At 57.9% G+C, this 21461-nt stretch overlaps 3 protein-coding genes across 5 annotated transcripts; 1 reads left to right on the forward strand and 2 right to left on the reverse strand.

The window, feature by feature from the left end:
• Positions 1–5024: 5024 nt before the first annotated feature.
• On the forward strand, positions 5025–6845 carry LOC101362072 (insulin receptor substrate 1-like). Its single transcript, XM_004386791.1, has 2 exons — positions 5025–5439; positions 5653–6845. The coding sequence occupies exons 1-2, from the start codon at positions 5025–5027 to the stop codon at positions 6843–6845; spliced, it is 1608 nt and encodes a 535-aa protein (XP_004386848.1).
• Positions 6846–7770: 925 nt separating this feature from the next.
• SAP25 (Sin3A associated protein 25) lies at positions 7771–9303 on the reverse strand. The gene is made up of 6 exons (XM_023740978.1): positions 9158–9303; positions 8797–8897; positions 8602–8705; positions 8367–8505; positions 8147–8271; positions 7771–8064 (listed from the first exon to the last, which is right to left on the reverse strand). The coding sequence occupies exons 1-6, from the start codon at positions 9301–9303 to the stop codon at positions 7771–7773; spliced, it is 909 nt and encodes a 302-aa protein (XP_023596746.1).
• Positions 9304–9595: 292 nt separating this feature from the next.
• LRCH4 (leucine rich repeats and calponin homology domain containing 4) lies at positions 9596–20895 on the reverse strand. 3 transcript variants are annotated; one of them, XM_023741091.1, is made up of 18 exons: positions 20625–20895; positions 16950–17094; positions 16657–16783; positions 16364–16469; positions 14352–14488; positions 14093–14208; positions 13849–13948; positions 13507–13597; positions 13340–13416; positions 13166–13227; positions 12944–13063; positions 12675–12743; positions 12480–12583; positions 12268–12351; positions 11949–12034; positions 11629–11766; positions 11452–11529; positions 9596–10094 (listed from the first exon to the last, which is right to left on the reverse strand). In XM_023741091.1, exons 1-18 carry the CDS (start codon positions 20842–20844, stop codon positions 9990–9992), a joined length of 1965 nt encoding a protein of 654 aa, XP_023596859.1. In that variant the 5' UTR covers positions 20845–20895; the 3' UTR covers positions 9596–9989. The 3 variants fall into 3 exon arrangements, with proteins under 3 accessions (XP_023596859.1, XP_023596860.1, XP_004386781.1); XM_004386724.2 differs by lacking the exon at positions 9596–10094 and adding an exon at positions 10958–11155; XM_023741092.1 differs by lacking the exon at positions 12268–12351.
• Positions 20896–21461: the final 566 nt, after the last annotated feature.

Genomic DNA, 21461 nt, shown 5'->3' on the forward strand with positions numbered 1-21461 from the left:
CACCCTGTTTCCCCCACCTCCCGGCGGGCAAGGAGGCCCTGAATTTTTTGCTTTCTTAGCTCCTCTGGCTCCTTCTGGGCAGTCAGGATGAATAGTTTTACCTACACATATACATGCCCAGCTCCTGTCAAGCACTTTAGTTAGCTGTTGGTGTCATGTTTGGATACCAGTGTTTTATATTTATATAGAGAGAATTTTCTAATATAGCCAATTATATACACACACACACACACACACACATACATGCAGCCATCCCCCCTCTCCCAGACATGAGGAATGGGATGAATCCCTATCTGTGCCTCAAGGACTGGCAAAGCCTGAGCTGCAGGTGGTGAGGGGGAGGGCAGCTATGTGTCCTGATCACCCCAGAGCCTGGACTTTTCCCGGGAAAAGCTTTGTGCAATTAGCTGGGGTTTATTTTTTTTTCCCCTTTCTTTTTCCCATGTGCCTCCCCTACCCCCAAATCTCAGCACCAAAGCTCATTGCAGGCAATGTTGGAAAAGAACTGCATTTGAAAGAAAAGGAAAATGCCTCTGTGGTCTTGCTTTGGGCCAGCTCGAGGGGTCACATGGCAGTTAACATGACTGATCTTGACTTGGCTCCATTGGTCTGGACTGCGTGGGTCGGTGTCAGTGCTGCCTTTGCCAAGGACAGGACTCGTGCCAGACAGAGCTAGTCCCTGTCTGAACCGTAGTCCCATGTTAGCAGTGGAAAGGACGGATGGGAGAGGGGCTAAATCTACAAGAGGTGGGAGTTGGGTATGTAGTGAGGGGGCAGTTCCCATTGGGGGTAGATGAGCAAAGGAGGTAGGTTCTAATGTGGAGATCAGAGTGGGGTGCTTAGCCTAATCAGAGCAGACCATTCCTGGGTCTGGTGGTGGTCTCAGCCCCTCCCCAGACTTTCTATCTTAGGATGTTGTGTCAACAGCCATGGCGTCTGGGCTATTTGTGTGGTGACAGGACAGACTGCTTGGGTGTAAATACCTCACCTGGCTGAGGAGAGGCTTAGGACTTAAGACCCCAGGAGAGGTTGCTCCCCTTTCCACTATTGCCAGGAACCTGTTCATTCTTGAAATTTCTGCATCTTTCCACCTAATGACCTTAAACAGCAAGGAGATGTGGAGATTAGTTATCACTTTATTTACTTTGAGAATTTTTCTGGAAATACCTCCAGCTGCTGCTGTTGGCCCAGCCAGGCTTGACTTCCCCACCTTCTTCAAGGAACAGCACGTTCCTGATCTCCCAGCCTCCACCGTCCTTCCATCTCCTGGTAGGATCTCCCAGGATGGACCACCATTCTTGGTTCCCTGGATTTTTCACATTTTGTTTGCTTGTTTGCTTTCTCCCCATCTATTTGTTTTCCTCTCTATCCTTCCTCCTTAAAGCCAAAAAAAAAAAAAAAAAAACCCATTGCCATCAAGTCGATTCCGACTCACAGTGAGCCTATAAGGCAGAGTAGAGCTGCCCCACGGGGTTCCAAGGAGTGGCTGGTGGATTCAAACTGCTGACATTTGGTTAGCAGCCGGACGTTTAACAACTACGCCACCAGAGCTCCACTTACAGCCAGGGAGGCTGAAATCTGTTATGGTGTAATAGGAGCCTTTTCTTATTTTTCCCTAGCTCCCCTCTTCCTAGCTCCAAAAACACTGAGGTTTGGGACTGAGATTTAAAGACCAGGAGCAGAAGTGTCTTTTTTCTGTGCCTTTCAGTCACCCACATGCTGTTTCCCAGGGATTTCTTTCCTTACAGCTTGGTGCTAGGGCCCAGGACCTCCCTGCAGCTGCCCTCCCTCCTCCCAGTCACTCTGTCCGACATGGACTCCAGCCAGCCAACTCACTGACCAGGGCTGGGTGACCAGGCAGAAGTTAGGCTGGGTCAGCCTCAGAGCCCAGGGCAGAAAATCAAGAGGTCCCTGGATACAGACTGGGACTAGGACTGCAGCTGCCTTCCTTGCCGTGGAACAGCCAGAGCACCTCAGACCCCAGCCCTCCTCCATCAAGCCTCGTCTCTCCAGGAAGTGGCAAAGAATGGAAAAGGCCCTGGCCTGAGAGAAAATGTCTAAGTGTCTAGGCTGTGTTTGTCCCACTCGCCCCCCAGGGCACCTGCACTGCTGGCCTGGTGGTTGCAAATCTGAACCCCACTGCATATTCCACAGGGTTAGAATGACTCACCCAGGCTCCTAGCAGGCTTCTGACCAAGTCCTCAAAATGTCTGCCTGGCCAGTGCTGCGACTGCTCTGCAGACAGTCCTCTGGCTTGGTCCTAGTTGGATGAGGAAACGGAAGCCAGCCCCCAGGTCCTCTGAACAACCCCATTATCTGCACGTTGGAGCCTGCCAGGTCAAACCAGGAGCCGTGGAGGGGGAAGGGCTGAAGGTTGGGCTAAAGGTATGGCTTTGTCCCCACATCTCCCACTACAGAGGAGAAAGAACTCAGGATCCAGAAGAGGGGCACGCTGGGAACAGCCCAGCCTAAGTATCCTGGTCCCCCTTCCTTTAGTTCCTCCCCTGTAACAAGAGTCTTCTTCCATAGAGACTTAGAATATGGAGATCTCATCCCTTGGCTTCCCTGCACCTGGCATAGGGATGCAAACAGACCTGTCAGGTTGGGAGAGGCTCTCACCCAGGAGAGCTGAGGTTCTGCCAGTTCCTGCCCCTGGGGAGCAACTCAAGTTACCAGGGCAACAGGCTAAGATAAATGTGGTCTGGGTCGGGCCAAGGGCTGTGTTGCTAGGGCAACTGATTAGGCCAGTTGTTTGACTCCAGACTTTCCCTGGTAGCCAGCAGGCTAAATCACCTGGCAGTGATTACCAACCCACTCTACCACTATTGCTTGCCCAGAACCCAGGCTGCTTTATTTTTACCCAGCACCTAGGAGCTGAATAACACAAGATGGTCTGTAGGGCTCTGTGTGACTGCAGCTATGATTTCAGAAGGACTCATGCTGCAAGGTGACTAGTTCATGAGGGGCAGGAAAGAGTAGGTTTGAAGAGAACTTCCTGTGGGTAGCTTTAAATCAACGCTGGGGGAGTAAGATCCCAGACCAGGAGCACTGCAGGTACTTGGGCCCTATGGATGTCCTGCCCCTGGAGGCAGCACCAAGGCTGGGAAAGGGAGGAGAGGCCTACAGACATGAGGTCTTTTGTGTCCCTGCCACTTCTGACATGGTGCTTATGTCCAGGCCCTTAGCCACTCTAGGGACCATGGCTTTGAACATAGTCCTGTTTCAGTGGCATCTTATGTATCCATCGCCTATTTGCCTCTCACTGACCAACCCCCACTAATGGTGGCAGAAGCTGCTGGTCTCACTGCACCACCTGAGCTGCAAGCACCTCTCCTGCACCTTGGTGGGGCTTTGGCTGATCAGGTGGTACCTGGAACAGGCCTGGGTACTACCTGCCTGCTGGTCCTGATGCCCATCCTCGCAATGCTGGTTGGTTCCCTGCATCTCACCCTCAATGTGACCTTTGATAAGGTGTGTGGGGATCCTAGCTACCACACACAGCACACCACTGGCTTCTCCAATACTCCAGCTCAAAAGCCCCTTCCAAGCCTGGGAAGTGGAAAAGTGTGGGTGGAAAGTCCTACCCTCCCCAGCTCAGGCTGTCCTGGCCCTTGGACCAGGTTCCCTTACTTCCATACCCTTGTTATATCTCGTCCCTACCTTTTTCCCTTCCCTCCCCTGACATTCAGCTGCCCTTTACTTGCCTTGAGAGTGATATCACAAAATCCTCAGAGGCCCTACCCATGTGTCAGCTGCTGGTTTGTCTTGCAGAGTGTACACTGACCAGTGCCATCACCCCCAAATGAGTAATTGGTCCTTGGAAGTATCAGAAATGCGGTGCAAAATGCCAGACCCCCCAACCCCATCTCAAACCTCAGGTTGCATGGGGCAAAGCGTTACCTCCACCAGCGAGTTTGCACTTCATCTGTCGTCACAGCCTTCAGCTGGTACCCTGGTGGCATTTTGGACAGTGAAGGTAGAGAGGGGGTTCAGGGCAATGGGCAACCTGAAGGGGTACCCCGGAGAGGTGACCTCTTCCTCCACAGGATCTCCTTCAGCGGCCACTTGACTGGGATTCTGGTCGTGTGCAGGGACTAATCCAGAAGTTTGTTTATTCCAAGAGTCCTGGAATCATACTAAACCCATGGAGAAACTGAACCTCCAGTTCCTCAGAAATAACAATACAGCCCCAATGCTTAGCGGTCATGGCCCCTAGGATTACTTGGGAAGAAAGAGTACAAAACTCACTCCCCAGTGGGGCAGGGTGACACAGGTGCTGTACACCTAGAGCCTGAGTGGGAAGTGACGGGAGGCAGGAGAGGTTGCTGCTGTAAGAGTAGACCCCGCTTAACCACCCTCTAACTGCGGAGGTCACCGCCAGCGCAATGCCCGCAATGCCCGCGGGCACAATTCCGTTCACTTTCACCTCACGATCTCCAAGCTTTCTCAGCTTTCCCTGCCCCTGCTGCGGTCCCGAAACCGGGGACAGTCATCTCAGATAAGTAGAGACGCCTCTACCTCCCCGCCCCTGCAAAGCTCAGTTCCCTCTGCTAGAATTCCCAACTCTTACTTAACTCCGCTCCCAGGACCCCGGCTTCCACTTCCAGCGCCCGGGCGTGCGAGGGTTAACCTCGCGGGGGTGGGGACTCCGGGAGCCGTCCGCGGAGGGAAGGGAGGGGAGAGGAGGCGCGCGCGGGCAACCTGCCGGGGTCTAGCCTCTGAGGCTGTAGGAGCCCGGGGTGTCGCAGGCCTGCAGCCACTGGGACACACGCTGTGCGCAGCGAGGGACGCTGCGGACCCCTTACCCCAAACCTCAAGTCGAGAGCAGTAGAGGGACGCTGGGAACCAAGGCGGGTCCCAACCTGCCAGGACGCTGACCTCCCCTTCCCCGGGCACCGCCACCCCAACCCCACCTCTGCTGGTCTTTTCCCGAGGCTCAGTGAAGGCGACCCAGCTGTCTCAGCCCCTCCTCCTGCCATTTTATTGCCTACGCCCGCGCCTCAGCCCTTGCTCCACAGCCCGGGATGAAGCTCGGAGGCGGCGGCCCCTCGGCGACCCCAGAGTCCAAATCAGCAGACGTTCCCCTCGGCCTGCCGCTGCCCTGGCCCTGCCCGGCTGACGTGCGGCTCTGCGGCCACCTTAGGAAGCAGAAGTCCCATAGCCGCCGCTTCTTCGTGCTCCGCGTCGACCCGCCGCGCCTCGAGTGCTACAAAAGCGAGCAGAAGTTCCGCGCCAGCTGCGGCAAGGCAGCGCGGCCCAAGCTCAGCGTGAGCCTGGCGGGCGCGTGCACCATCAGCAAGCGCGCGGACGTGCGCCAGCGCCACCTGATCGTCCTCTACACGCGCGACAGCAGCCTGGGCGTGGCAGCGGCCAGCGAGGCGGAGCAGCAGGCGTGGTACAGCGCCCTGCTTGAGGTGCGCGCCGCCACCGCCGCCGCCGGTGAGGCCCCAACCTGGGCGGGCAGAAATGGGGCTACCAGGAGCGGGAGGGAGCATTTGGGTTCACGTGGATTTGGTGCAGACGTAGCCTGCCCGCTCCCCCGAGTTAACAAATCAAGTTCAAACATTAAGAGTTTACACGTTTTCAGTTTTCGTCACACAGTAACTCCAAATTCCCGGCCCAGGCACCTCTGACCACCCGCTGTCTTTCCAGGTCCCACCTCCTCCGGAGATCCGTTTCAGGACGTCTGGCCCGTGACGCTGCGTCCCAAGGGGCTGGGGCGGACGCGAGGCCTGGGCAGCGGCGGCTACCGCTTGTGCCTGGGTTCGGGAACACTGAGCCTGCTGCGGAAGCCCGAGGACAGACACTGCAGGGACACCCAGGCATCCCCGGCCCTGCTCTTGCCCCTGCTCAGCGTGCGCCGCTGCGGCCACGCAGACTCCTTCTTCTTCCTGGAGCTCGGCCGCTCGGCGCCCACGGGTCCCGGAGAGTTGTGGCTGCAGGCGCCCGACGCTGTGGTGGCCCAAAGCATTCACGAGACCGTCCTGGCCTCCATGAAGCGACTTGCGGGCGGTGGTGCTGGCGGCAGGGCTGACCCAATGCCAAGGGAATACCCGACGTGCGCCTCCAGACCCTCTGTCCCCCAACTTTATGAGACCCCGGCCTCCGCGGCCCAATCAAGCGGCCTGAGCCGTCGGCGGTGTCTGGGTGAGAGGAGCGAGCAAGCCACCTTCAAGACCCTGGCCAGGCTGGGGGCGGCAGCCTCGTACCCCCAGGGATTGGAGCGGGGCGGGGGCTACATAACCATGGGAGCTCGGAGTGATTATGAGCCCATGGGGGGCGGCGAAGCCAGCGGCTACATGGTGATGGCGCCCCCGGGTAATCGCCCGGGCCCTCTGCCCGCCGCCAACCCTGCTCCTCGCTCGCTGCTCCAGGACTGGGGGGGCACGGAATACGAGCCCATGAGCCGCTTTCCACCAGGGTCCTTTTCCTCGAGCTCCTTGCCTCGTTCCTACAAGCCTGGGGCCGTGGAGCCTGGACTCGGGCTCCAGAGCACCCATCGCGGCGTCTGGGGCAGCCTGGGATTGGAGGAGGCTCAGCCCCGCTCGCAGCCGCTGTCCGAGCTCGCCGGGGAGTACGTGCGCATCGGTTACGCGGCCCCCGACTACGTGGCAATGGGCACTGCTAGGCCGAAGCCCCCTGACCGCCGCCTCAACTACGTGGACCTCGACCTGGTCCCGTCTCAGGAGGAGCGCGGCGAAGCCCCGGCGGCCGGCACGTATCGCCCGCACAGCTATGCGCGCATTGCGTTCCAGAAGCTCTGGGAGGTGTCGGTGAGGAGGCCCCGCGGCGGCAGGGTCTCATTTCCCGGGGAAGAGAGGGAAAATGGGCAAAGTTACGGATGACCCTGCCCTCTCCATCCTCTCCCCCACCCCGCCACTCCCCACCCTCGTCCCTGCGGCAGAGGGGCTCTAAGTCGTGTGACCTGCAGCTGTCCCTTGAGACCCTTCCAGTTGTGGAGCCTGGGAAATCTTCAGGAAATTTCCTGGGAAATCCAATAAGTTGGATTCTTTTAAAGGAGAAAATTCTAGAACTGCCCCCTACAAACTTCTGGGCTTTCTCAGCCGAAGCCCTGATCCTCTGTTTCCCTGCCAAGTTCCCGGCATCACTAGAGAACCTCAGGTCGGCCTTGGCCCCCCACCCTGTCTCCAATAACGACTCCTCATTGACCTGCCCCCCCTCACACACACATCTGCAGTGCCTTTGCTGTGTTTCTTCCGAGCCAAAGAGCTACCCCCAACCCACCCCAGCTCAGTGCAAAGGTAGCCTCACACAGCCCCAGGGCTGAACTCCTGGGGCTCCAGCGTAAGAGGAATGGTAGCATCAGACATCTTACCACTAGTGCTCCCAAGAAAGTGATGTCCCACCCCCTTACTCACTGGTTTGCCTCTCCCAGTGCCACACATGCCCACACAATCCTCCCTTCTTCCTGGCCTAGCACAGCTGATGGAGTCAACACCTCCTATACTCCCAGCCTGGGGGACTGCACTGTGGACCTCCCCCCGCCATTAAAGGTGCCCTGCTTGGTCAGCCTGGAAAGAGTTTAGGCCCATGGATTGCTTTGCCCCACTATAGAAGGTGGCCAATGAGTAACTAGAGTCTGGGGGAAGGGCAGCCAATGCTGTGGTGGAGGAAGAGACCCCATCCCTGCCTCCATGACCTATTCTGCCACCAGACACAGGGAGCCCCTTTGAAAACCAACACTGCTTTATTGTCAACAGAACCTTCAGGAAGGAGTGGGGGTGGGGGCACACTTTGCCCACAGAGAGGCTATGGAGAATGGGTATCTGGGGTCCGTGGGAGAGATGGGTCTGGGAAGTGAGAACAGCTGGGGTCACCACTGGGGTCTGGGTCACCAGAGACAAGATCTGGGGAGTCAGCAGGGGGTATGAGGGCCACTGAGGAGTTGGGTCTCGGTTCCCCCTGGCTGATCTGCAGGAGGCCAGCGAGGGCAATCAGCTCAGATCCACTGAGCAAGGCGGTGGAGCAGCCAGGGGATGGGGTGGGGACAACCCAGGGGGACATAATAGGCGGTGGGAGCAGCAGCTGCAATGAGCTCATCACCTGAGGAGAAAAGAGGGGGCAGTGTCTCCTCCCAGGCCCTGCCCAAAGGCTGGGGTGAGGCCAGGGCAGGAAGAGCACTCACGTGCTGAGGGGCCTCCGCCAGGTACAGGGGAATGCGATACCCACAGGGCAGCAGAGGGTCTGAGAGAAAGACATCTTCACAGCTTAGCACTGGGAACCCTGGGGAGGGGAAATGCTGGGGTGGCACTGGAGGCCAGGCTGGGGTTCCCACACCAGCGAGCTCTGCACTGTGGGGGACCCAAGGGTAGCCTACCTGCCTGCTGGGGCAATCAGGAAAATACCTGCATCTCCATTCTGATGCCCTGTTGTAGGGGCCAGGGGCCTGAGGCCCCTGCTGAAGGCTGCCTCATACAGTGGCCAGAATGACGGATGACACAAAGTCCGGCCTGAAAAGGAGGTGCCTGACCCACTGCTAGCCCCCTGTGGATGGGCAGGAAAGATCACTGGAGCCTCAGCTCTTCCCGAGACACCCCTGACCCACCCCTAGGCCACAGCCACATGACACCCCCAACTTACCCACTGCTGAGGTCCTCCTTCAGCCTCATAGTTAGGGTCCCAGGGTGCTAGCGGGGTCACCCTTGATGGGGCCACATTCCAAGCCATCTGGGGGGGAAGGGGAGCTGGGGCGGGGGGCACTTGAAGAGATTAAAACAGGCTCAGGAGTCAGTGAAGCGGTCTTGGGGGTATTTTAAGGCAAGGCCCTGTACCTACCGGGGGTTCCTGGGGACTGCTCAGAAGCCAGGCCTGGGGGACTGCCAGGTGGCAGCTGAATCCTCAGGGTCCTGGAGGAACTTAGGGACTGGAGCTGAGGGCTGGGTGGGATGGGGAGGATAGAGATGCTCTAGTCACAGCCTTCCCCACTTGCCTTCCCCTTCCAGATCTGAATATTTCCTTGAGCAGTGCCAAAGGGTGCCTAGTTCGAGGTGACTGTTCATACCGTCAGCAACCTTCCCCACCCCACCCCCGCATCCATTCCTTGGTACGGACGACTGAATGTAAAGCGCAGGGCAAAGGCACTGAGGGCCCCCCACTCGGACGTCCACCCCAACTGCCTCCAGGCTGAGCCCCTCACCTGTCCTGAGGGGGCGTTCCTGGCTCCTCTAGGGCCTCCTCCCCAGAGCTCCAGGTCTCGCCCCAGTCACTGCCTGTGGAGGGGTCGCGTTCCTCCTGCACCTCCTCCTCTCCCGAGCCCCACCGCAGAGGGGCCCAGGGCAACATGCCGCGTCTGGGGGAGGGCAGGGCAGCATCTCTGGGGCCCGGGCCTCCCTCCCCGTCTTCCCCCTCCCCGGCCCCACCCGGCCCCCAGCCCTCCCTCAGTGGCCTGGACCCTGCCCAGCCTCTGCCTTTGGGCCCGAGGTCGCCCGCCCACCTCAGAAGGCCTCGCCACGACGCCGGCGCCCAGCGTGTTTCCGGGCCACGTGGCCGCGCTCCCGCCGGGACTCAGGCTGCCGCGGGCGCCCTCTGGCGGGGGGGCGGTGCGGGTCCGGCCGACCTACTCGGTGCTCGGCGCGGTAGCCCCCTGCCTGGAGGTAACAGTGGCCGCGTACGCGAAGGCGGCCCACTTCCCTGCAATGCCCTACCCACTTTTTGTTCACAGACACACACACACACACCTGGAGGTAAACCAAGGTCTTCCGGCTTCTTTTATTGTGCTTGACACAGACATAACATCCAGCGCCCTTGTCTTCCATCCCAGACCCTCAGCTACACCCAGAGGCAGCAAGGCCCCTACCACCTCGCAGGTCTGGCCGAGCTTCCAACCCTTCAGGCCGGAGGGGTGCTCAAGAACAGGGCCAGGGCCTTGCGCCAAAGTCCTTGTTGGTAAGTGCAGTGCCCAGACCACTGTCCATCTTCTCTGTTCCTGGGGCCCGGCACCTTGGGGCCCTGTGCCCCTATCTCAACCCCTAAGACCGTTCCAGCAGTGCATGGAGGACAGCAGCGATGTAGGGAAGGCCCCTTCCTGGGGCCCCCTCCTCTTCCAGGATGTGGTGGGGCTGGCACAGGGACTCCTGGGGGGAGGGGCCCAGATTAAGTTACTTCTTGTCCCCTTCCCCACTTAGCTTCCCTACCCTCGGCAGAGGGCAAGGAGTCAGAGACCAAAGTCCCTAAGGGAGCCTGGGCAGAGCCAACTGTGGGGATGGTCCTTCAGGGGACAGGAAGGCAAAGGACAGGGGCATCCTGGATAGACACTGGGCCCGTAGCTTAGGGACAAATGAGAAGCAAAGAAGCTGCCAGTGGATAACAGGAGAGATGACAAAGGGGGCCAAGGCCTAGGAAGAGGAGAAGCCTGTCACTTCCAGAGGGAAATGCTGGAGTAGGCAGGATGGCACATATAGCCCATGGGCACAGCCAGGGCTGGGCCTGGTCACAGCAGGAGCAGACGCAAACACACACACACACACACACACACACACAGAGGCGGCCACGGTCTGTACAATTTATACACACAGACAGGGACCCGGCCTGGGCCCCTACATCTCCTACAAATATAGAGTTCTCTCTACAAAATACAGATAATTTAGCCCCCATAGTACTGGGGAGGGGGAGGGGGAGGGGGAGGAAAAGATTCAAGCTCCTGCCAGCCCTCTGGGGGGACAGGGTAAAGGGGCAGGGAGAGGGCATGAAGGCACCATCAGCAGTAGGAGGGTAGGAGCACAGAAAGGGGCTACAGGAGGGCAGCCAGAGGCTGGGGGCCCAGGGTCTGGGGGCACCAGAGTCGGGCCTCTGAGGTCAGTGTTTGTGAAGGGAGGGCACACTAGTGTCTTTGGTAGGGACTGAAGGCACCACTGGTGGTGGGGGGTGGGGGAGGGGGTTTTGGGGGAGTCTTATAAATAGAAATAGGGCAAGGGCCAGGGAAGAGTGACTTCAGGTCCTAGGAACCCAGGAGCCGAGTGTAGGCGACACAGAGCAGCAGCACGAGGGCCACGTAGAAGAGGATGAAGCCGCCCAGACCAGGGGGGGGCCAGAGGGGTGGGGGGGCCTTGCCCCCCACCCGCTGTACGGCCTCCAGTATGGTTCGCAGCCCCTGGGCGGTGCCCTGGAGGAGATCCGAGGGCGAGCACAGGTCAGCCTGGGAAGGGAGAGTAGGACAGATGGACAAGGACAAAAGACAGACGTCAGCAGCAGCAGCAAGACAATCCTTCCCCATCCCCTGCCCTCACGTGCCAGGGCCAGAGCCAAGTCAACATGCAGACATGCAGGGAAGGGACGTGCAGGACAGGGTGTACTGCGGTGCTTGCTTCTGGGGAGCAGACACCCCCTGCAAATGGAACCCTGCCATCCATGCAAAGTGCTCAGCTGAGCCCAGGATGCCGCCACTCTATCGTGGAGACCAGCCCCAGGCTCCTGAGAACACACTCTCCATACCTCAGGCACCCCCATTTTCCGACAGGCTTCTAAGAAACTCTCCACATTCTTCCGAGACTTGAGGGCACTAAGTTTTGGCTGGAGGTGGGTAAGAAAAGAAGATGAGAAGAGGGTAAGGGAGAGGCCATAGGAGTCCCCTGTCCCATCCCCTACTTCCTCCCCTAGGCCCCAACTGACCACAGCAGGTGAGGGCACATGAATGAAGGGCACAGAACGAGGCCGGAGCTGGTTGGCCAGCTGACATAGGATGACCCCATTGGCCAGAGCTTCCACCAGGTCCTCAGGCAGGGGCCGCTGCAGCCGGGACTCAAGGACCTGGGAGGCGCGGGGAGGGGGTGCCAAGGTCAGCAGAGACCTCATGCCTGCCCCTTTCCATCCTCAGGGAAGTACCAGGATAGGGAAAGAGAGTTAAGGGAGCCCTGAGTTCTGAGGTCAGGGAACTGGAGCAGGTGCAATGCTGAGCCCAGCACCCGCCCACACCAAACCTTCTTTCTTACCTGGCGCAGTTGAGCCATTAATTCCTTCTCATCCAGAACCTGGGGGGATCGCCGAGGTCTCAAGAGAGAGTCTGGTGAGGAAGGGCCTAGGAGAAAAGCAGAGGGTATATCGCTGTCTCCACTGCTCAGCATTGACTTCAGAGCTGGGTCCCAGTGGTCCAGCCCCCCTGTCTCCTGCCTCTCTGCCTGTGGGACTTTCAACACAAAGGGACAACAGAGAGCTCCCAAGCCAAAAGGGGTGACACAAGCCCAGAGGTCACCACTGGGTTAGTTCTGGGGTAGTACTGGGCTTGGTAGGGGGAGGGTGGGGGAGACCCACCTGAGCTGCCCTGAGAGGATGAGCGGAAGAGGAAGCTGTTTGGTCTCTGAATGGAGCCGAGTGGCCGGGGTGCAGGCGCTGTGGCTGGGGCCAGAGCCAGGGGACAGGGGCAGGTGAGAGAGACATCCCCTCAGTGTCCCACACCTCCCACAGGCCACCGGGTCCCAACCACTCCCTCACCTACATGTGCCCCCATCCTCTACCTGTCTCACCTGGTCCAGCTCTAGTAGGAGCCTCCTGGGAGCTGGGGGCAGGGGCAGGAGCTCCCTGTCCCCCTAGAGCCCCCACTTGGGTGGCAGTGGACTTAGGCGTGCCGCTGAGGAGAGACAGAAAGGGAATTAGATGGAATCGTCAAGAGGAGGGTGTGTAGGGAGGACTGAGAGAGGGGGTTCTGGGAGGAGACATACTTGGAGGTGGCCTGAGTGGACGGGGCAGCGGCGCCTCCCCCAGCAGCCCGGATGCCCAGCTTCAGAAAACTAGAAAGAGAACAGGGAGATGTAGAGTTAGCAGTGCCAAGGCAGAGGCCCACCCCTCCGAGGGGCAGAGCAGGCTGTAGGCAGAAGCCACCCAGAGTGGCTCAGGGAGGGGCACAGGCCTTGGAACACTCATTTCCAAGGTCCATCCCACCAGGGCCTACTGTCCGGCAACAGCCCCATCCCTGACCCTGTGCCCACACCTGTCCTTCCTGGGGGTCCCCCACACTCCACTCTGCTGCTGCTGCTGGCGCCGCTCACGTTCCTGCCACAACTGCAAGGTGTCTGGGCGCCGCCGTTCCTCCCCTGCCGGCTCCTCCCGCCTGAGGGGCAAAGACAGGCCCATAGAGGTAAACCGGACTGCGGTCAGGGGAAAAGAGAGAGGGGTCCAAAGTTGGGAGCAAAAGAACGTGGCTCTGGGGTACCTGCTGCTTGGTGCCCTCTCCCCATCCCCTGCCACAGGGCTTAATTCTGGTGGCCGCTGCTCCTGAAGAAAGAACAGCGGAGGGGTTGAGGGAGTGTCTGTCCCCCAAGCCTCCACTGTCTCCCTCTAGCTCTCCTCTCTCATGGCTGAAGAGGGACATGGGCTAGACCCTCACCTCTGCAGCACCTCGATCTTCGTCCTCCCCAGGCACATGGCTGTCAATGAAGTCAATCTGCTCAGGGTCTCCATCGGCTAGAGAGGCCAGGGGCACGTCAGCAAGCGTAGGGGAACTTCAGCCCTCGCTCATCCCCCTAGCTCACTGGCCTCTGACTCCCTACTCACCAAGGCCATCCTCCTTCCGTTCCCTGGGCCCCCGAGGCTCCCGGGCGAGCTCCGAGATACGGAATGACAACTCTGAAAATTCATCTGTTGACTGTAAAGCCAGAGATGTAGAGATGGGAGGCAGCCCCCTCTGCAGTGCTGGGGGTCCACAGGGGTTCAGGGCCTATGAGCTACTGCATGGGACCGGCCCTCCCGTGGGATACTTGGGAGAGGGAAGGAAGAGGACAGCTCCAGCCACTTTCTCTCACTCTAAGATTCAGAGGTGCCAGGCAAAGGGTTCTGGGCTCAGAAGTTCTCTCATGGGGCTGAGACCCCAAGCTCCCTTGGAAAGGAAGGCCTTACCTCATTTCCTGACCACCTCTTGCTGCCACTGTCAACACTGTGGAAGCCTGAGTCCAGCCCACCATCATATCGACGTCCCGAAAATAAATCCTCAGCTGGGCTGGGGTCAGCCAGGGAGATCTGGTCAGCTCTATACTGGACAGCAATCCCCAGCCTCATCCTCCCACCGAAAATCAAGGGGTTCCTGGTTCCAGAACGGGCATCAAGGGTCCAGGGGCTTCCTTTCTCCCCACCTGGGACTTACCAGGGACTGAAACTTGGGGGGCGAGATGGGGCCAGGTCCCCCAGTGCAGACCCCCCGCGCCGTCCAGCTTCTGTTGACAAGTACTTGAAGATGTGAAGTTTCCCTTTCAAGCAGATCTGGGCATGAGGAGGCACATGTGGGGGAGTCAGGGGAAGAGAGGGGTGGTTCTTCAGATCCTGCTTGGCTGCCAAAGGGGCTCATCCCCCACTCCTGCCCAGTCTCATCCCTGTCCCCATGGTCTGCCCGGCCCACCCCTCACCTGGGCAGGGGGGCTTTGCAGGGGGTTGCTGTCCAGCAGAATGACCTGCAGGTGCCTGAGGCGGCAGAAGGAGACCGGGATGCAGGAGACACGGTTACAGGAGAAATCCAGGCGGACAAGAGGAAGGTCCCCCAGCTCTGGGGGTGGGCGGGTGAGGGAAAAGTCAGGAGCATGCCCAAGGATGGGTGCTGCGCTCACTTCCTCTGCCCTCTGCTCTGGCTGGCCACTCGCCCCTGCTCTTGCTCACCTGGGGTTCATCACAGCCTCTGCCCTGACTAGCTCAAATCATTCCCCAGTAACAACTGCCTTGCTCCTCTTCCTGCTCAAATCTGCTCCTCCTTCCAAGCCACACCACCCCCATTAGGCCTACCCGGACTTCAGGTCCAGCCCATCCCAGGTGCTTCTCCTCGTCTCCTCGCCTGCCAACACCACACTTCAACTGATCCTTCAAGTGATCATCACAAGACAGAAACCGAACTGTGATACCTCATTGCTCAAAAACCTTCAGTGACTTACAGACAGGGCTGCTGAGGTTGAGTGGGCTATGCCCTGCCCAAAAGCACCTAGTCAAGGGGGCTGAATATGATCTGCCCTTTACTAGCCAGGCCCGCACCCTGGGTAAGGCTGTGGCCGCCACTGGAAGGGGCATCTTATTCTAATTCTCAAAAAAGCAGTCTGGAGATCAGTGAGGGCCTAGACACAGAATAAAAAGCACAGTTCCCTCACCTGGCATGGTCAAGGCCTTCATGATCTGCTCAGCCCCTTTCTCACCTCACTGCCTCCCCTTCTACCACATCAGACAACTCTCCAGTTTCTCAGCTTCTGGACCTTTCCACATGCTGTTTGCTCAGCTGGGAGAACTGTTTTTCTGTCCACACATCTCTGAAGGTTAACTTCAAGTGTCACCTTCTCCATGAATCTTCCCAGATACCTCCAGTTAGAATTCGTTGCTCCTCCCTGTGTCCCCAGAGCATTTCTGCTTGGGTCTCTTTTATGGCCCAGACGGAGTCCTAATCAAATGCTTATTTGTACCCCTACTGACTTGAAAGAGGGCAGGCACAGAAAGGGTGGGGGCCCCCAGAGAAAACAGGTGGCCACCTGACTCCCCACTCTTGTTCTTGAAAACCAAGTTCACATGCTCCAGCACAGTAGAAGGCCCTTCCAGCCCTAGCCCTGGCTTGCCTTTCTAACCATATCCATGCTGGACCACACTCCCTCCCACCTCCATGCTTTGTCCGTGTTGTTTCCTTGCCGAGGATGCAGATGGATGGAGAATTCTCCTTCAAATTCACCTATGCTTCCCTGGTGACGTCTTCCCAAGTTCCCCAAGCAGAGCCGAGTGCTGCCTCTCCTCTAAGCCACGTGCTCTAGCATGTCCCTCCCTGTTCTATAAATGTTTGTTTTTCTCCCCCACGAAGCCATTAAATCTTTAAGAGCTGGCCCCAGATCTCAGACACATCTCCCACCTTTCCCTGTCCTCACCTAAGACACTGGAAACACTGGCCAAAAAAATGCTGGCTGAATAAAAGAAGGCGCGCCTGGTCTGGAGCAGAGGCTATCAGATTTTGGTGTGCATCACAATCAGCTCATGAAAATGGGGCTTCTTGGGTCCTAGCAAGGCCCCAAGGATTCAGAATCTCTGGGGAGGAGGCCTGGGCATCTGACAGTCCTGAGACCTGAGAGCTTCTGCTGGGCTAAGTGGCGACCTTGGATGACCCTTAAGGCCCCTTCCGACCTGGAGATTCTAGTGGTGCAGATGCACTCACCGACTCCTCTTTATGGGCCCGTTTCCACGTTAGTAAAATAAAGCTAATAACCCATGCCTTGCCAACCTGAGAAGGTTGCTGGTCAAGGTAAAATAATTTAGTTTTTTCTATAAATTACAGAACGCTGTGCAAATAAAGCATGATAATTCTTTGAAGATGCCTTGACTGTGACTTTCTCAAGGTAGACACACGCACATACACACCACGTGCATACACACACACCCTCCTGTTCTCTCTTTTCCTCACCATCAGGCAGGACGCTGAGCTGGTTCCTCCGAACATTGAGATCCCGCAGGGAAGGCAGGCTACACAGCTCTGGGGGGAGAGACTGCAGCTCATTGCTGCTCACATCCTGAAATCAGGAAAGAAGTGAAAGAGGCATAAGACTGGGATCATCAGAACCTGCCCTCCCGTCTCTAGCCGCCTGCCTTCAAGCCTTTCCCCTAGGACCCATCCTGCCTTCTTCCGCCTCTTCCCCCAAAAGGTCCCTGGTGCCTGATTCAATAGTCCCTCTTCTCGCCCTTGTTCCCCATTCTCACAAGCTGCCGCAGGCTTCCCAAGGCCCCAATGTCAGGAGGCAGGGCTCCCAGCTTGTTGTTGCTGACAATGAGCACCCGCAGAGGCAGCTGGCAGATGTAGGGTGGCAGCAATGACAGCTGGTTTCGGCTGTGGAAGAGAGAAAGGCAGGGGGCTCACTCCCCGGGCACAGGGTCCCAGCATTGTCTTCCTCCTCTCAGGGCACAGGGAGGCTCACTCAGGGTTCTGTGCATTGGTACTTGTGGCTGTGCATTGGAACAAGGTCCCCACCCTCGCCCGGCCCTGCCTTCTCTACCTGAGGTTGAGGTAGGTGAGGGCTGTGAGATTCCCCAAGGCAGGGTTCAGGCATCTCAGGCAGTTGTGGTAGAGGCTCAGGCCCTCCAGGGACACCAACTGGCATGCTGCCTCAGGCACCTCGGGGAACCGGTTCCGGGACAGGTCTAGGAGAAGCAAGTGTCAGGGGAGAGCTATGGCATGGCCCAGTCCTGGACAGCAGGACCTTGGACTGCCCCAGAGCCAGATGCCCAGCCCCCTCCGCCTCAGCAGGCCTAAGCAATCAGGCCTATACACCTGGGTGTCCTGGGGAGATAACAAAGACTTCTGCAAACTGAAGCACATTCCAAGCATGATGAGAAAGACAGGGTCACCAGGCTGCAGCCTGGACCCGGGGGGAGCCATGAACACCATCTTCAAATACATAAATGAAGGGCTATCCTGGAAGGAACTCTTACGATTCCTGCTGTTCTGAAATGCCAGGATAGGTGGAAGGTAAACAGGTAGCAGGAGGGGGCTTGTGCCCAAGAGAAAATAGCAAGGTGATGGTCTGGGAGGCTCAAAGTGAGAATATGGAAAACCCCTGGGGGATACCACTGGGAGAGCCCATCCCTCCTCAGGGGGGCTCTCCCTCCCAACTGTAACCTGTTTTCAACAAGGTGGGCGACAAGGGGGAAACCAAGGGTCACTATATTCTGGGTCTAGAGATCAAGTAAGTCCCCCAACACCGGACAACAGTTTTTCACCAGCCCCTAGGACCAGCAAGCCAGGCCCAAGGGGCTATGAAGCCACAGATTCCTAAGGACAGAGAGGGAAAGAACAAGCCAACCAAGCTGGAAGTGGGCGCCTAGAATTCTCAGGCTCCTCCCATCTGCTTACCCCCTTCCCTCCCACTCTCTTCCAGGCACCATCAGCCTTCCTCTACCTCCTTTCTTAATGACCCAGACTTCAAGAGTCAGATTCTTTGTCTGCATCCGGGGCACAGGTGAGGAGTGGAGAGGGTAGAGGAGGGGAGAATTCATTATCATCCCCTTATCTAAAGCGGTGGCTTGCTACTCCAATGCAAGGAGTCAGGTGTTGGGGTTCCTTCCAGTCTGGAGACACTAACTACTTAGACCTCCAGAAGCCTGGGTTTCTGTTTCCTCTGCTCAGCCCGTGCTGGGAGGAGCCTATGGTCTGCTGGGGAAGTCCCAAGCAACAGAACTTGGGCGAGCTTCTTAGAGGGCCCTCCCCAGGGCGGGGTGAGGAAAAGTTGAGGGGAGAGAGAGCTGGGGTATATCCCCCAAGGAAATGAGTCTTGTGACAGGAAATGAAGTAGAAACAATCTGGCAGGTTCTGTCTCTGGTGAGTCCATATGTTTACCAGGGCGGATGACAGCCCACTGTCCCAGGAATCGTCTCTTTCCCTTTCTGTCCTAACCCTGGCGCACAGAGATTGAAGACCTGTCATGGGAGAAGACAGTTCCGGAGAGAGTAGGAGGACTGCATCTGGGCCTCCCACCCTCACCCTCCTCTGCACCTGCCTGCCTCTTTTGTCCACAAATGCGTTTGTGTGTATATGTATGTGCATGTGGATGAAGGGGGTGGAAAACAAGTTATGATGGGTAAGTGGGTGGCAGGGGGCAAAAGCTAGGAGCGGAAGGGAGCCCAGGCTGGAGGAGGCAGGGCACAGGAGGCACAGGATGTGGTCTGTGAGAGAATGAGCTATACTTCTCCTTTGCTGGAGTGGACCCTCCCCCCACCTCAGGATTCTTCCAACTACTCAGCCTCAGAGGACAGAGTCCAAGGGATATTAGGAACCTGAGCCACAGAAGACATACCAGGGAAGATGCTGGTGCTCGTTCAGAAAGAGCTGGGGAAGCAGGGGAAGAAAGTTCAAAGTGATTCAAGAAGTAGAACACTGAAGCTTTTAATCTGGATTGGAGGGTAAGGGGGTGTGGAGGGCAGGGTATGGGTAACACTGTGTTTTTGTCACTTCCCCTTTCCACTCCAAGCTGTAAGCACCCTGCTTGGGCAGAGGGGACAGAAGAGAGAGTTCTGACAAGATGGACCCCACTGGGCCTATAATCAGGGCCTGAAAGGACTGAGGATTCCTGCGTTGAGAACAGGGAAGAGAGGGCTTTTCCCACTTCACCACCCAAGCTCAAAGGAGATCTGGCTCAGCACCCTGAGCCGGAATGCTGCGGGAGAAGGAGGGAGAAGGGGGGAAGGAGCTGGGAGGGGCTGGGGAGTTCTTGGTAGCTTTCCCCACGAGTCCACTCCCAGAGACAGAGCCCTAAGGAAGTAAAGAATAACATTTGGTCTTTGTCAAAAAACAAACAAGGGGGAGGGGAATAGAGGGCGAGTGTCACACAGCTGCTGAGGTCAATCTGAAGCTGCCGCCAGGGAGACTGAGAGCGATAGACATGGCTCCTGGGGCTCTCCCATTCCTTGAACTCACTCGTCACACAGTGGGCAAATTAGTTTACCCATCAACCCAAGAAAAGTGAAGAGGTTTCAACTGGTTCCCCCCAGAATAGTAAGGGAAAGAAAGTGCATCTGTGCCTGCTGAGTGTCTGCAGGTGAGCAGGCACCTGCTTGGGGAGAAACAGACACTCCCAGGGCAGTGTCATCAGAAGGACACTCTTTCACCAGCTCCAAGTCCCCCAGCGTGAAGATGAGGAGACCTCCTCACACCCTGGGGTAGTCAGGGGTGCCTTCGGGAATGCAGTCGTCGTCGTCCTCCTCCTCCCTCTTCCCTGCAGCTGCCAGCCCAAGGTCACAGACTGCCTCCTGAGCAGCTGAGGCCAGACTGGGACTCACCCCGGTCATAGAAGAGCCCCCACCTCCCACCATCAAAAGATATCAGGGTAGAGGGAACATTATTAGAGGGATCCGGTGGGTGGGGGAGTGGAAGGACAGTCTCCACCTTCCCAATACTCCCAGCTGGGAGATAAGATTTCCTTCTTTCCAGCAAGAGCTTCATGCCCCTCCCTCTAGGGAAAGCAAAAACTGAAGAGAATTCTAGGGTCCCTATGAGGTCACAGGCTCCATAATGACTTCACACACGCAGGAAGGAGGAGTCGTCTCACAGATAAGGGGGTCAAGGATAATAGGAGGAAGAGCTCAGGGAGAAGAGTTAGGAGAGGTAGGGGATTTGCTTCTTTCCTACAGACCGGCAGGGTGAGGAGTGGAGAGGGCCGGTGACCGTAGGAGGCGGGACTACCAGCAAAGTAAGCAGAAACAGCAGGTAGTTAGGGGCGAGTCCATGGGAAAGGGGCACCTGGGGTTGCTTGGATCTGGGTGGAACGGGAGAAGGAGTTGGAGACGAAGAGGAAGAAGAGAAAGGAGTGGCTAGAGGAGCTCATGGGGGCTGCTTTACGGAACGATCCGAACTGAGGTCGAAGAGGCCATGCAAATGAACCAACCAGGTGAGGGGCGGGACCAGTCTACAGGTGCGCTGATACGCAAATAAAGAGCAGCAGGGTCTTTCACATCGCTCAGCCAGAGAATCTGGACGTTCTGGGCAAATGAGAAGTACATTCATTGTCTAGTAGTTCTTAAAGTGGGGTAAGCGTGGTAACAGGCTTATCCAAATAAGGGTCAAGAACCCCGACCGTCAGGTGAAGGGAGGATGGGCCACAGACAGGGAAAAAAGCGAAAGGGGCGGGACTATGCAAATGAGTCCCAGGCCGGGCTGGGAGCCGGGGGGCACTCACCAGCCTGGGTGATGTCTGACAGGTCGTAGCTGCGGGCCGCGCCCCGGGGAAACTGCTTCAAGCGCCGGTTAGACAGGTTCAGGGTCCCGGTGGCCACGGCCTCCTCTAGGGCCCTCTCTGCACTGCGGCTCCCGGGCAGTCCCGGAGACCCTGGAACGGAGGTCGTGGTCGCCGCCTCCTCACCCCCGGCCGCCAGTGGGGTCGCTACCGCCGCCGCCATCCGCTCCCGGCGGCTTCCGCTGTCTGACTGACGGGACCGGCAGTCCCTCCCTGCCCCCTCCTCAGAGTCGCCGTAGTCACTTCTAGGGGGAAGGAGCGGGGCTCAGGGACCCAGCGGACCAATCGTGGTCCCGAGACACGCAGAAGAGGCGAATCAGAACCTGCCGGGGGGGGGGTGGAGTCTCCAGTGCTGGAGTGCGGCGAGAGAGGGGAGGGGAAAGAGAATGGAGCGCTCGTCAACGGCCAACGCTCCAGGCTGACCCGCCCCGCGCAGCCGCATCCAATCACAATGCCTAGGGTTGGAGATGGAGCCAATCAGGTCCAACTAGGAGGCGGGAACGCCGGCTCTCAACTAGAAGGCAAGAGAGCGCGAGAGACCACCAGCGGGGGGCCCCCCCCCCAGGTCTCGTCTCACGAAGACCAATCGCAATCCAGATACAGGCGAGTGACTGTCAAGAAGGCCAATTAGATTCTCCGGAGGGAACCAGGCCTCTGCTCTGAGGGACGGCTCTACTTACCAATAGCATGGGCGAGAAGGCGGTCCCTTCGCTAAGGAGGAGGCGGGTGAGCTAGAACTTTGAGACTGAGGTAAAGAGTGTGAGCGCGGTGGGGCGCGCT

The sequence above is a fragment of the Trichechus manatus genome, unplaced genomic scaffold (genome assembly GCF_000243295.1).
Source record: "Trichechus manatus latirostris isolate Lorelei unplaced genomic scaffold, TriManLat1.0 scaffold00170, whole genome shotgun sequence".
Taxonomy (NCBI): Eukaryota; Metazoa; Chordata; class Mammalia; order Sirenia; family Trichechidae; genus Trichechus; species Trichechus manatus.